This window comes from Hyperolius riggenbachi, chromosome 8 (assembly GCF_040937935.1).
Source record: "Hyperolius riggenbachi isolate aHypRig1 chromosome 8, aHypRig1.pri, whole genome shotgun sequence".
Taxonomy (NCBI): domain Eukaryota; kingdom Metazoa; phylum Chordata; class Amphibia; order Anura; family Hyperoliidae; genus Hyperolius; species Hyperolius riggenbachi.
Genome location: NC_090653.1, coordinates 196,773,368 through 196,785,398, shown reverse-complemented (window position 1 = coordinate 196,785,398; position 12,031 = coordinate 196,773,368). Strand labels below are relative to the sequence as shown.

Genomic DNA, 12,031 nt, shown 5'->3' with positions numbered 1-12,031 from the left:
CTCCTGCGTGTGTGCACTCACTTTCTGTGTACACACTACACACACTCTATTTCCTTCTGATAACTGATTGATTATTGTAATTGATTATTGTAATTAGTTAGTTGTACTTACTGTTACTACTTACTGTACTAGGAGTCTAGGACACTCAGTCACTGTTCATAGGCTACTAGCTCCTGCGTGTGTGCACTCACTGTCTGTGTACACACTACACACACTCTATTTCCTTCTGATAACTGATTGATTATTGTAATTAGTTAGTTGTTTGTACTTACTGTTACTACTTACTCTTACTGTACTAGGAGTCTAGGACACTCAGTCACTGTTCATAGGCTACTAGCTCCTGCGTGTGTGCACTCACTGTCTGTGTACACACACTACACACACTCTATTTCCTTCTGATAACTGATTGCTTATTGTAATTAGTTAGTTGTACTTACTGTTACTACTTACTCTTACTGTACTAGGAGTCTAGGACACTCAGTCACTGTTCATAGTCTACTAGCTCCTGCGTGTGTGCACTCACTGTCTGTGTACACACACTACACACACTCTATTTCCTTCTGATAACTGATTGATTATTGTAATTAGTTAGTTGTTTGTACTTACTGTTACTACTTACTCTTACTGTACTAGGAGTCTAGGACACTCAGTCACTGTTCATAGGCTACTAGCTCCTGCGTGTGTGCACTCACTGTCTGTGTACACACACTACACACACTCTATTTCCTTCTGATAACTGATTCATTATTGTAATTAGTTAGTTGTACTTACTGACTGTTACTACTTACTTACTTACTGTACTAGGGACACTCACTCAGTCACTGTTCATAGGCTAGCTCCTGCGCGTGTTTGCGCGTGCGTGCGTGCACTCACTGTCTGTAGTGTACACACACTAAATTTACTTGTGATTACTACTGATTATTGTAACTGCTAGTTGTACTTCCTGACTGTTACTACTTACTTACTGTACTAGGGACACTCACTCAGTCACCTCACCCACCAACCCACTCCATTAAAGTACCCCACTTTTCACCCGCCCTTTTAAAAAACTTTTGTCTATACGCCCAAAACATCGAAGATGTCTGGAAGTGGCAGCCAGCGCGGTTTGGGCAAGGGGAAGGGCAGCAAGGGAATCAGGAGGAGAGGGAGCAGCATTGTGGCAGGCCGCGGCCGCGCCACCATGCACAGTTCCGCAGCAGCAGCAGCAGCGTCAGTGGCTAACATTCCTCCCATAGCCACTGGCCGTGGACGCCTTGGGCGCCGCCCAGCAGGAGCATCTGCAACTCACGCTGCAGAGACACAGCAGCAGCAGCGTGTAGCACCTGCTCCGATTTTCCTCCAGCCGGGTCGGAAACGTCCCATTGAGGAAAAGCATGCAGACACTGTGGTGCAACTCATGACGGAGGATGAGCAGCCCGCCATCAGCTCTGCATCCGAGGCCTCCACCCTCACCACCACCACAACCACCACCACCCCTGTTCGCAGCAGCCGTCCCCAGCAGGGTCTGGGGAGGAGGCCAGTTCACCGTCACAAGTTGGCGACCTGTCACTCAGCAGTATTTTTACCCCAGGCACCATCAGGGTATTGTCTGCTGTTGTTGGGGATTTTGAGGAGGAGATGCTGATGGGCACTTTGGGGGATGAGGGATTGGACAGCAAGACTGTGGCGACAGTCAAGCAGCCCATCCATGCATCAGGAGAGGAGTTTGGGGGGTCATCATCCCAGCAGGACATGTTTCAGGAGGGGGAGGATGATGATGACCCGGTGACAGACAGAGACTGGGTGCCACCACCTCCAGGGGATGTCGTCCTCAGCAGCTCTGAGGAGGAGGAGGAGGATGCTCTTGTAGGCCTTGCAAGGAGGCGCATCATTGCAAGCATTGGCAGCAGTAGGCAGGTCCCACAGCCTGCTGGTGTCTCAGGCTCAGCAGCAGCAGCAGCAGCATCTGCCAGTACCACCACCAGCCGCACCCAAGCCCCCCAAGCCCCCCCCCCCAACCACCACAGGGAGACAGGCAGCAGCGCTTCCATGCCGTAGGGGGATGTTTCTGTCACCAATCTGGCGATATTTCACCATGCCCACTGTGTACAGCAAGTACGCCACTTGCAACCACTGTCAGCGGAAGTTGAGCAGAGGTGCAGACCCCTTAAAGTTCAGCACCAGCTCGCTCATCAACCACCTCGCTGAGAAACATTTCCACCAGCATGAGGAGTTCCAGAGACTGAAGGCATCTGGTGCTGGCAGTGGCACCACACCCATCACTGCACAGCCTTCAGCAGCAGCAGCAACAGCAGCCACCCGCCCTCCTGCTCCTCCAGCAGCACCAGCAGGAGTGCGGAAACGCACTGCTCCTCCCCCCTCTGCAACTCCTGCCGCCGACACTGAGGCCTGTTCTGGCAGCCAGTCCTCAGTGGCCTCCTCCGCTGTGTCTGCTGATTCCCGTGCCAGCAAAAGGCCACGCCAGAGCCTTTTGAGCGAGTCCTTCCAGGGGGTGGTTAGGGCTCTGCCTCCCAGCAGCCGTCGCGTGCGGCAGCTGAACGGCTTGCTGGCACGGGCCATGTGCTCCCAACTCCTGCCGTACACGCTCGTGCAGGAGGGGAGCGACATTCGTGCGCTGCTTGCTTGCGCAGCCCCAGACTGGCAGCTCCCCAGCAGACACTTTTTCTCCCGCAAGGCCATTCCTGCACTGCACCGCTTTGTGATGGCCAATGTGGAGCGAGGGCTGGAGCACGCGGTTGGTGAAAGGGTCCACGTCACCATGGACTCCTGGAGCAGCCGCTTCGGGACAGGCCGCTACCTGTCCTTCACTGTCCACTGGGTCAGCTTGGTGGAAGGGGGTGAGGATGGGAGAGCAGCAGCGGGCACAGCAGCAGCAGCAACACAGTGGGTGGTGCCACCCCGCAGGGTCAGGGGAACTGCAGCAGGTTCCTCCGATCCTCTGCCATCCTCCGGCACACCTGGCCAAACCCCCCGCCTCAGCAGCAGCGTGAAGGCCCGCCACTGCCAAGCGCTGCTGCACTTGGTCAGCCTTGGGAAGACCAAGCTGACGGCAACCCATGTGTTGGCCAAACTCCAGGAGCAGGAGAGGATTTGGCTGACCCCCAGAGGCCTCAGAGTCGGAGAGGTGGTGGCCGACAATGGGGCCAATCTGGTTGCCGCAATAGACAGGGGAAACCTGACCCACATCCCCTGTCTTGCCCACGTGCTGAACCTGGTGGTGCAGAAGTTCTTGCGCACCTACCAGGGGATGGGCGAACTGCTGGAAACGGCAAGGAACGTTGTGCGTCACTTCCGACGCTCGGCTGCAGCCTGTGCGAGCCTGGAAGACGTGCAAAAGGAGCTGGATCTGCCATGCCATCGGCTGATCCTTGACGTTCCGACTCGCTGGAACTCCACCCTGGCGATGTTGGAGCGTCTGGTTGAACAGAAGCACGCTGTCAACCAGTACCTTGCCCTGGCCACTGTTTCCGCCGCTCAGAGAAGGGACAAGACCAGCAACATCCCGTCCATCGTCCCCGATGATGACTGGAGGCACATGCAGCAGGTGTGCTTAGTGCTGGCTCCCTTTCTGCAGGCCACTAACATGGTGAGCAGGGACCATGCTATGGTCTGCGAGTGGGTGCCCCTGGTTTGTCTGCTGAACAGGGCCCTCGATGCTTTGCTGGAACAGGGAGCGGAAGCCTTGGACCAGCAGGAGCGGCAAGCAGCTGCACAGTCCACCTCTGAGGGGGAGGAGGAGGAGGACTTGGTGGAGGTCCCTGACCTTGCTGGTGATGAGGGGGAGCAGCACAGTGCAGCTGAGTTGGTGCGGGGGTGGAGAGAGGATGAGGCTGACGAGGCAGAGGAGGAGGATGAGGACAGCAGCACTGCCGTCGATGTGCCAGCAGACGTGGCCCGCCTCTTCCCAATGGCAGCGCACATGCTGACGTGCCTGCGCAGAGACCCCAGGGTGATCCAGATGAAGCAGAGGGAGGACATCTGGATCAGCATGATGTTGGACCCACGCCTCAAGGGGAAGTTGAGCCAGTTCCTGCCGCCTGCAGGAGGAGACCCAGCGCAACAAATAAGGAGCTTGCAGCAGGCCCTTGTTGAGCGCTTGGAGGAAGCCTTCCCCCAGCCTTCCACCCCCACTGTCCAGCAGCCAGCACAGAGGCAGCAGCAGGTGCCTGCATCCAGCAGCAAGCGCCCCACAGACCTGCTGTCTCTCAGCCATGAGCTCTACAGGACTGTAGAGGCTCCGGCAGCAGTGACTAGAGAGGAGGTGCATGCAGCAGCATCCTCCACCGGTCACAGCCAGCGCCTGACCCGCATGGTGGCTGACTACATGGGGTCCTACAGCGGGCTTGACAGCGATGCCCCTGTTGATCCCATGGAGTATTGGGTCAAGCGCCTGGAGATCTGGAGCGAGCTGGCGCAGTACGCCCTGGAAGTTCTGTCCTGCCCCCCTTCCAGCGTGCTGTCCGAGCGCTGCTTCAGTGCAGCTGGTGGTGTGGTCACCGAGAAACGCTCACGTCTGTCTCACAAGTCTGTGGACAGACTGACGTTTCTCAAGATGAACCAGGCGTGGGTGGAAGGCGAGTTCCTGGCCCCTGTTGTCGGCGAGAGGGGGACATGAACTGGCTAAGAACCATCGTTAATGTGCCTTACCACCCTTTACCACCTCCTGGCTCCTGCTCACTAAGCCAGCCTGGTTCACTTTGACTATTACATCGCCTGCAGCCACACATTTTACACCTACAGTGGGCTGCTGTGTACTGCCCTTCTGCTGTCTGTCTGTGTTTCCCACTGCCAGGGTACACAGATTTACCTTCTGCTGCCACTCTGCCACCAGCTATTACGTCAAACAATAGCTATATATCTGTGTAATTTGTTTTACAAACAAAACCAAAAAACCATTAAAAAAAAAAAAAGGTTTAATTTTTCTGAGGTGCCCGGGTTGAAAACTGTGTTGTCCCAGTTGTGTATTGGACACGATGTGGGCTGCACGACCGCTGTCTGGGACCTCCTGTTGTGTTCATTTACGGCCTGGTATCACCGCTAGGTACCAGGGCTATTATGTCACGCTGCCTGCCTGCTGCCACACTCACACTACTCCTCCATTCCTCCTGCTGCTGCTGTCTGTCTGTGTTTCCCACTGCCAGGGTACACAGATTTACCTTCTGCTGCCACTCTGCCACCAGCTATTACGTCAAACAATAGCTGCTCACATTACTCCTCCATTCCTCCTGCTGCTGCTGCTGTCTGTCTGTGTTTCCCACTGCCAGGGTACACAGATTTACCTTCTGCTGCCACTCTGCCACCAGCTATTACGTCAAAAAATAGCTATATCTGTGTAATTGGTTGTAAAAACAAAAAAAACAATAACAAAAAAAAGTTTAATTTTTCTGAGGTGCCCGGGTTGAAAACTGTGTTGTCCCAGTTGTGTATTGGACACGATGTGGGCTGCACGACCGCTGTCTGGGACCTCCTGTTGTGTTCATTTACGGCCTGGTATCACCGCTAGGTACCAGGGCTATTATGTCACGCTGCCTACCTGCTGCCACACTCACACTACTCCTCCATTCCTCCTGCTGCTGCTGCTGTCTGTCTGTGTTTCCCACTGCCAGGGTACACAGATTTACCTTCTGCTGCCACTCTGCCACCAGCTATTACGTCAAAAAATAGCTATATCTGTGTAATTGGTTGTAAAAACAAAACAAAAAAAAACAACAAAAAAAAAAGTTTAATTTTTCTGAGGTGCCCGGGTTGAAAACTGTGTTGTCCCAGTTGTGTATTGGACACGATGTGGGCTGCACGACCGCTGTCTGGGACCTCCTGTTGTGTTCATTTACGGCCTGGTATCACCGCTAGGTACCAGGGCTATTATGTCACGCTGCCTACCTGCTGCCACACTCACACTACTCCTCCATTCCTCCTGCTGCTGCTGCTGTCTGTCTGTGTTTCCCACTGCCAGGGTACACAGATTTACCTTCTGCTGCCACTCTGCCACCAGCTATTACGTCAAAAAATAGCTATATCTGTGTAATTGGTTGTAAAAACAAAACAAAAAAAAACAAACAAAAAAAAGTTTAATTTTTCTGAGGTGCCCGGGTTGAAAACTGTGTTGTCCCAGTTGTGTATTGGACACGATGTGGGCTGCACTACCGCTGTCTGGGACCTCCTGTTGTGTTCATTTACGGCCTGGTATCACCGCTAGGTACCAGGGCTATTATGTCACGCTGCCTACCTGCTGCCACACTCACACTACTCCTCCATTCCTCCTGCTGATGCTGCTGTCTGTCTGTGTTTCCCACTGCCAGGGTACACAGAATTAGCTTCTGCTGCCACTCTGCCACCAGCTATTACGTCAAACAATAGCTGCTCACATTACTCCTCCATTCCTCCTGCTGCTGCTGCTGTCTGTCTGTGTTTCCCACTGCCAGGGTACACAGATTTACCTTCTGCTGCCACTCTGCCACCAGCTATTACGTCAAAAAATAGCTATATCTGTGTAATTTATTGTAAAAACAAAACAAAAAAAACCAAAACAAAAAAAAAGGTTTAATTTTTCTGAGGTGCCCGGGTTGAAAACTGTGTTGTCCCAGTTGTGTATTGGACACAATGTGGGCTGCACGACCGCTGTCTGGGACCTCCTGCCTGCTGTGTTTATTTACAGCCCTGGTATCACCGCTAGGTACCAGGGCTATTATGTCACGCTGCCTGCCTCATTGACTGCCTGCTGCCACACACTCATCCTCCTCCTCCTGCTGCTGAATTTACCTCCTGCTGTCTGTGTGTTTCCACTGCCAGGGAGCACATACAATGGCGCTTCCAACATGCGTGCGCCACCAGCTATTTGTTACGCTCAAAAATAGCTGCATTTCTTTAAAAAAAAAAATTTGAAAAGAGAAATAAGTGAAGAAGAAGACGATATAGAAGAAGATGAAGAAGATGAAGATGAAGAAGATGAAGAAGAAGAAGAAGAAGAAGAAGAAGAAGAAGAAGAAGAAGAAGAAGAAGAAGAAGAAGAAGAAGAAGAAGAAGAAGAAGAAGAAGAAGAAGAAAAAGGAGAAGAAGATGAAGAAGAAGAAGATGAAGAAGATGAAGAAGATGAAGATGAAGAAGATGAAGAAGAAGAAGATGAAGAAGAAGAAGATGAAGAAGAAGAAGAAGATGAAGATGATGAAGAAGAAGAAGATGAAGAAGATGAAGATGAAGAAGATGAAGACGAAGAAGATGATGAAGAAGATGAAGAAGATGAAGAAGATGAAGATGAAGAAGATGAAGACGAAGAAGATGATGAAGAAGAAGAAGAAGATGAAGAAGAAGAAGAAGATGAAGAAGAAGAAGATGAAGATGAAGAAGAAGATGAAGAAGATGAAGAAGAAGATGAAGAAGATGAAGAAGATGAAGAAGAAGAAGATGAAGAAGAAGATGAAGAAGATGAAGAAGATGAAGATGAAGAAGATGAAGAAGATGAAGAAGAAGAAGATGAAGAAGATGAAGAAGAAGATGAAGAAGATGAAGAAGAAGATGAAGAAGATGAAGAAGATGAAGAAAAAGAAGATGAAGAAGATGAAGAAAAAGAAGATGAAGAAGAAGAAGATGATGATGAAGAAGATGAAGAAGAAGAAGAAGACAATATAAAAGAAGAAGAAGATATAGAAGAAGATATAGAAGAAGAAGATATAGAAGAAGAAGAAGATATAGAAGATAAAGAAGAAGAAGAAGAAGTATATACAGTACTGAACAAATTTCTGGACACAACTTCTCTTTTCAACTTTTTTTTTTTAAAGGAACATCCCCACATAATCACTTGCTGTTGTTACTTGGAAAAAAAGAGGTTTCTTGCATCATTCACCCTCAAAACAAGTGTTGGAAGCTATTTAAGGCCATTTCGAATAGTCAGCTCGAATAATGAGCTCGAATACCGACTCGAATAGTGAGCTCGAATTCCGAGGTCGAATCGAATAGTAAAAATTATTCGACTCGAATATTCGACTGACCTCGAATAATTTACTATTCGAATTCGACCTAACTCGAATTTTGAAAAGGGGTATTTGAGCACCACTATATTTTACAATGGGCAAACACGGACTAAATCATTTATACATAATTATTGTAAAAATGAAGCACTTTTTTATTACATTATTTTCACTGGAGTTCCTCTTTAAGTGGTTAAGCCCTATCCCATAGAGCCATATCAATCCCTGCCATGCACTGATGATGACCAACAGTCTGAAACAGGTTTCCTGCATATTGGGTTGATGTGGCTCTAAAATGTATAAGCTATAGGCTCGCTCTACACCAGCGGTTCTGCATGTAAGTCTGGCTTCAGGGGTGAAAAGAGATAATTTGCATATTCAGTAGTGATACATTGTGTGAAACCACAGTTGCTCACTTGAAGCTAAATTGTCACAAACACCATCAATTTTAATACAGCAAATTACATCGAGCAGGGATTTTTGGTCTCTTTAAGTCTCCTATACCCCTTTCTTAGTGGTTCTGGGTCACTCTAAACTGCTTGACTATTCTGTTGTACTGGTCCAAGTCCTATCCCAGAGCGCTATAATTATCCCTGCCCTGCACTGATGAGGACCAAAAGTGCAAAAAAGGTTGTCTACATTTTGGGTTTATGTGGCTCTGCTAAAAGCTATAGGTTTGCTATACACCAACACCAGCGGTTCTGGGGGTAAGCCTGCCTTCAGGGGCATAAAGAGATACTTTTCATATTTAGTAGTTATGCACTGTGCAAAACCACAGTTGCTCACTTAAAGCTGAATTATCACAAATAACTTCTTTTAAAGAGAGTCTGAAGCGAGAATAAATCTCGCTTCAGACCTCATAGATAGCAGGGGCATGTGTGCCCCTGCTAAAACGCCGCTATCTTGCGGCTTAACGGGGGTCCCTTCACCCCCAAATCCCCTCCGTACATCGCGGAATCTCTTCCGCATTGGGGCAGGGCTAACCGCCGCAGCCCTGCCTCCCGCGCGTTTATCAGACGCGTACCTCCACCTCTCCCCCTCCCCTCTCAGTCTTCCTTCACTGAGAGGGGCGGGGGAGAGGCGGCGATGCACGTCTGATAGACGCGCTGTGAGGCAGGGCTGCAGCCGTTAGCCCTGCCTCCAGGAAGAGCAAAATCTACGACCAAGTTTGTCGATGATTTTGCAGGGGGGGGGGTTGGGGGTGAAGGGACCCCCGTTTAGCCGCAGGATAGCAGCGTTTTAGCAGGGGCACACGTGCCCCTGCTAACTATGAGCTCTGAAGCGAGAATTATTCTCGCTTAAGTGTCTCTTTAAGAAGGCAAATCACACAGATCACAATTTGGAATCCTCTGATTAAAATAAATTAGCCTCACTGTGCTATAAGACTTTGTCATTTGGATGGGAAAATGATTAATCAAGATAATTTCCTTAAAAAAAAGTAATTTAAACAGTAACAATTCTTACCTGGGTATAGATTTACTATGCTGAATGGATGACCTTTCTGGCTGCCCTGCCTTAAAATATTTCCATGAAAATGAACAGAAAGAATATCTCTTCTCCCAATGCTCAGGAGATGCCATCGTACTTTCCTCTCCAAAGGTACAAGGAGTCCAGGCAGGTAGTTACCAGAGTATCCATTAAATGCTGCAAATGACAATAAAAAATAATTAATCACACTGAAAATCTTGTCAGTGACTTGATGAAAACCTATATAATAAAACCTAACTGTCCCTGTGTCCTTGCTACTGCGCTAATGTGCAGCACGGACAGCCCGGTCAGCCATTGGGACAGGAGGATGAGGCCAATTAGCCGGACGGGCGTGTGCATGGGTGGACTGTGCGCGTGTCGTGCGGCGGGCTTGCGCGCATGCGCACTGACATGTGCCAGTGGCAACGTTAAGAAACAGACCTAGAGCCTGTTTTTAAATGGGCTAAGGTCGCTAGTAGTTCTATAATTTTAATTTCTGGTTACATTATGAATTTATTTGTCGGTAGCAGTAAAAAGGTTAAATGGTTTTCTGCAAAATGACAATATATACAAATCGCGAACTTTTCGAACCGCAATAGACTTTAATGGGGAGGCGAACTTTGAAAACTACAAACATTTATGCTGGCCACAAAAGTGATGGAAAAGGTATTTCAAAGGGGCCTGACACCTGAGTTTTTGCTTGGATGAATGGGTACACGCCAAAAGTCCAGGGGAAAAAAATCAGGATTTGACGCACAGCAGCGTTTTAAGGGCAGAAATCATATCGCATGCTAAATTGGAGGCCTAAAGTGCTTTAAAACATCTTGCATGTGTATACATCAATCAGGTAGTGTAATTAGTGTACTGCTTCACACTGACAGACCAAACTCACTGTGTAACGCACCGCTATCAGCTGTTTGTGTAGTGACGGCCGTGCTGGACTGTTGCGCATCATGGCCAGAGTGCAGGCGATAGCGGATTTCAAGCCCATATGGTCGCCGTGCTGAGGAAGCTCAATGACAGAAAAACAGTGACTGTCCAGCTGGTCGAATTTGGTCTGTCCACAATGAAGCAACGACCTTATTATCTTGGGTGTGCACCCCCCCGGCACTCACATAGCCGGCGGTCATTGCTTCATTGTGATACGCAAGCCCCTTCACCGCGGAAAGGTGACGATCACGATGGGGAATTGACACATGTACATGCCTTTTGTTTCGTTGTTGCAGCTGCAGTGCAGCCAGAAAAATTAGGCAGGCATGCACACACACCAGAAAAATTATTATAGCGGCCGCTGCTAGCCTGGAGTCCTGAACCCTGTTGGTGGTGGCAGAGAAGGCAGTCAAGCGGCCTGCAAGCAGTGATGCTGTGTGGGGACCGACTTAGTCTTGGGGCAGGCAGTCACAAGGCGTGCAGGCAGAGATGCTGTGTGTGGGGACTGACTTAATCTTCGGGTGGGCAGTAGCCCTTCGGGATCCATGCCTCATTCATTTTGATAAAGGTGAGGTACTGAACACTTTTGTGACCTAGGCGACTTCTCTTCTCAGTGACAATGCCTCCAGCTGCGCTGAAGGTCCTTACTGACAGGACGCTTGAGGCAGGGCAAGGCAGAAGTTGGATGGCAAATTGGGACAGCTCTGGCCACAGGTCAAGCCTGTGCACCCAGTAGTCCAGAGGTTCATCGCTGCTCACAGTGTCTACAGCCACACTTAAGGCCAGGTAGTCGGCTACCAGCTAGTCGTGGCGTTGGTGGAGGGTGGATCCGGAAGGACTAAGGCGAGGCGTTGGACTAAAGAATGTCTGCATGTCCGACATCACCATGAGATCGCTAGAGCGTCCTGTCCTTGCCTGCGTGGACATGGAAGAAGGATTACTGGCAGTGGTACCTTTATTCCGTTGTGTTGTGACATCACCCTTAAACGCACTGTAAACAGGGGTGCTCGGATACCCCTTTTCAAAATCCGGGTTGACCTGGATACCCAGATATCCGGACCCAGACCAGATATCCGGATCCGAACTGTTGGGTATCCGAATAGAATCGGGTATCCGACCCTACAATCTGGGGTATCTGGGCAAATTCAGATATCCGGGTAGAAAACCCGGAAGTGGCCCTGTAAATTGCTTTAAGAAAGTTTTTGAGTGTAAATGAGGCATGCAGCATCATTATTTTTTAACCACTTGCCGACCGCCTACTTCATATTGGCGGCGGCAAAGTGGCAGCCCCAGGACCACGTAACGCAGATTGGCGTCAGGTCCTGGGGCACTCTCTGGCCGGGGATCGCGCGCTGGGATGCGCGCGCATCCACCGGCAATAGGCTCCGCCCACCCGCGACGTCAACCCGCCGGCCAATCGGAAGCGCCGGCGGGTTGTTAACCCCGCGATCGCCGCTACAAAGTGTATAATACACTTTGTAATGTATACAAAGTGTATTATACAGGCTGCCTCCTGCCCTGGTGGTCCCAGTGTCCAAGGGACCACCAGGGCAGGCTGCAGCCACCCTAGTCTGCACCCTACCCCCCCCTGCCCCCTGATCGCCCACAGTACCCCTCAGACCCCCCCCCTGCCCACCCCCCAGACCACCATTTGCACACAATCACCCCCC

At 50.0% G+C, this 12,031-nt stretch overlaps 1 protein-coding gene across 2 annotated transcripts in view; it reads right to left on the bottom strand.

The window, feature by feature from the left end:
* The window catches only part of LOC137527537 (coagulation factor VIII-like), a 506,000-nt gene that overhangs the window by 160,318 nt on the left and 333,651 nt on the right, over positions 1-12,031 (bottom strand). For both annotated transcript variants that reach the window (XM_068248081.1, XM_068248082.1), the window contains one exon: positions 9,429-9,608. In XM_068248081.1, the coding sequence (XP_068104182.1) occupies positions 9,429-9,608 (180 nt within the window). The remainder of the gene's footprint in view (positions 1-9,428; positions 9,609-12,031) is intronic.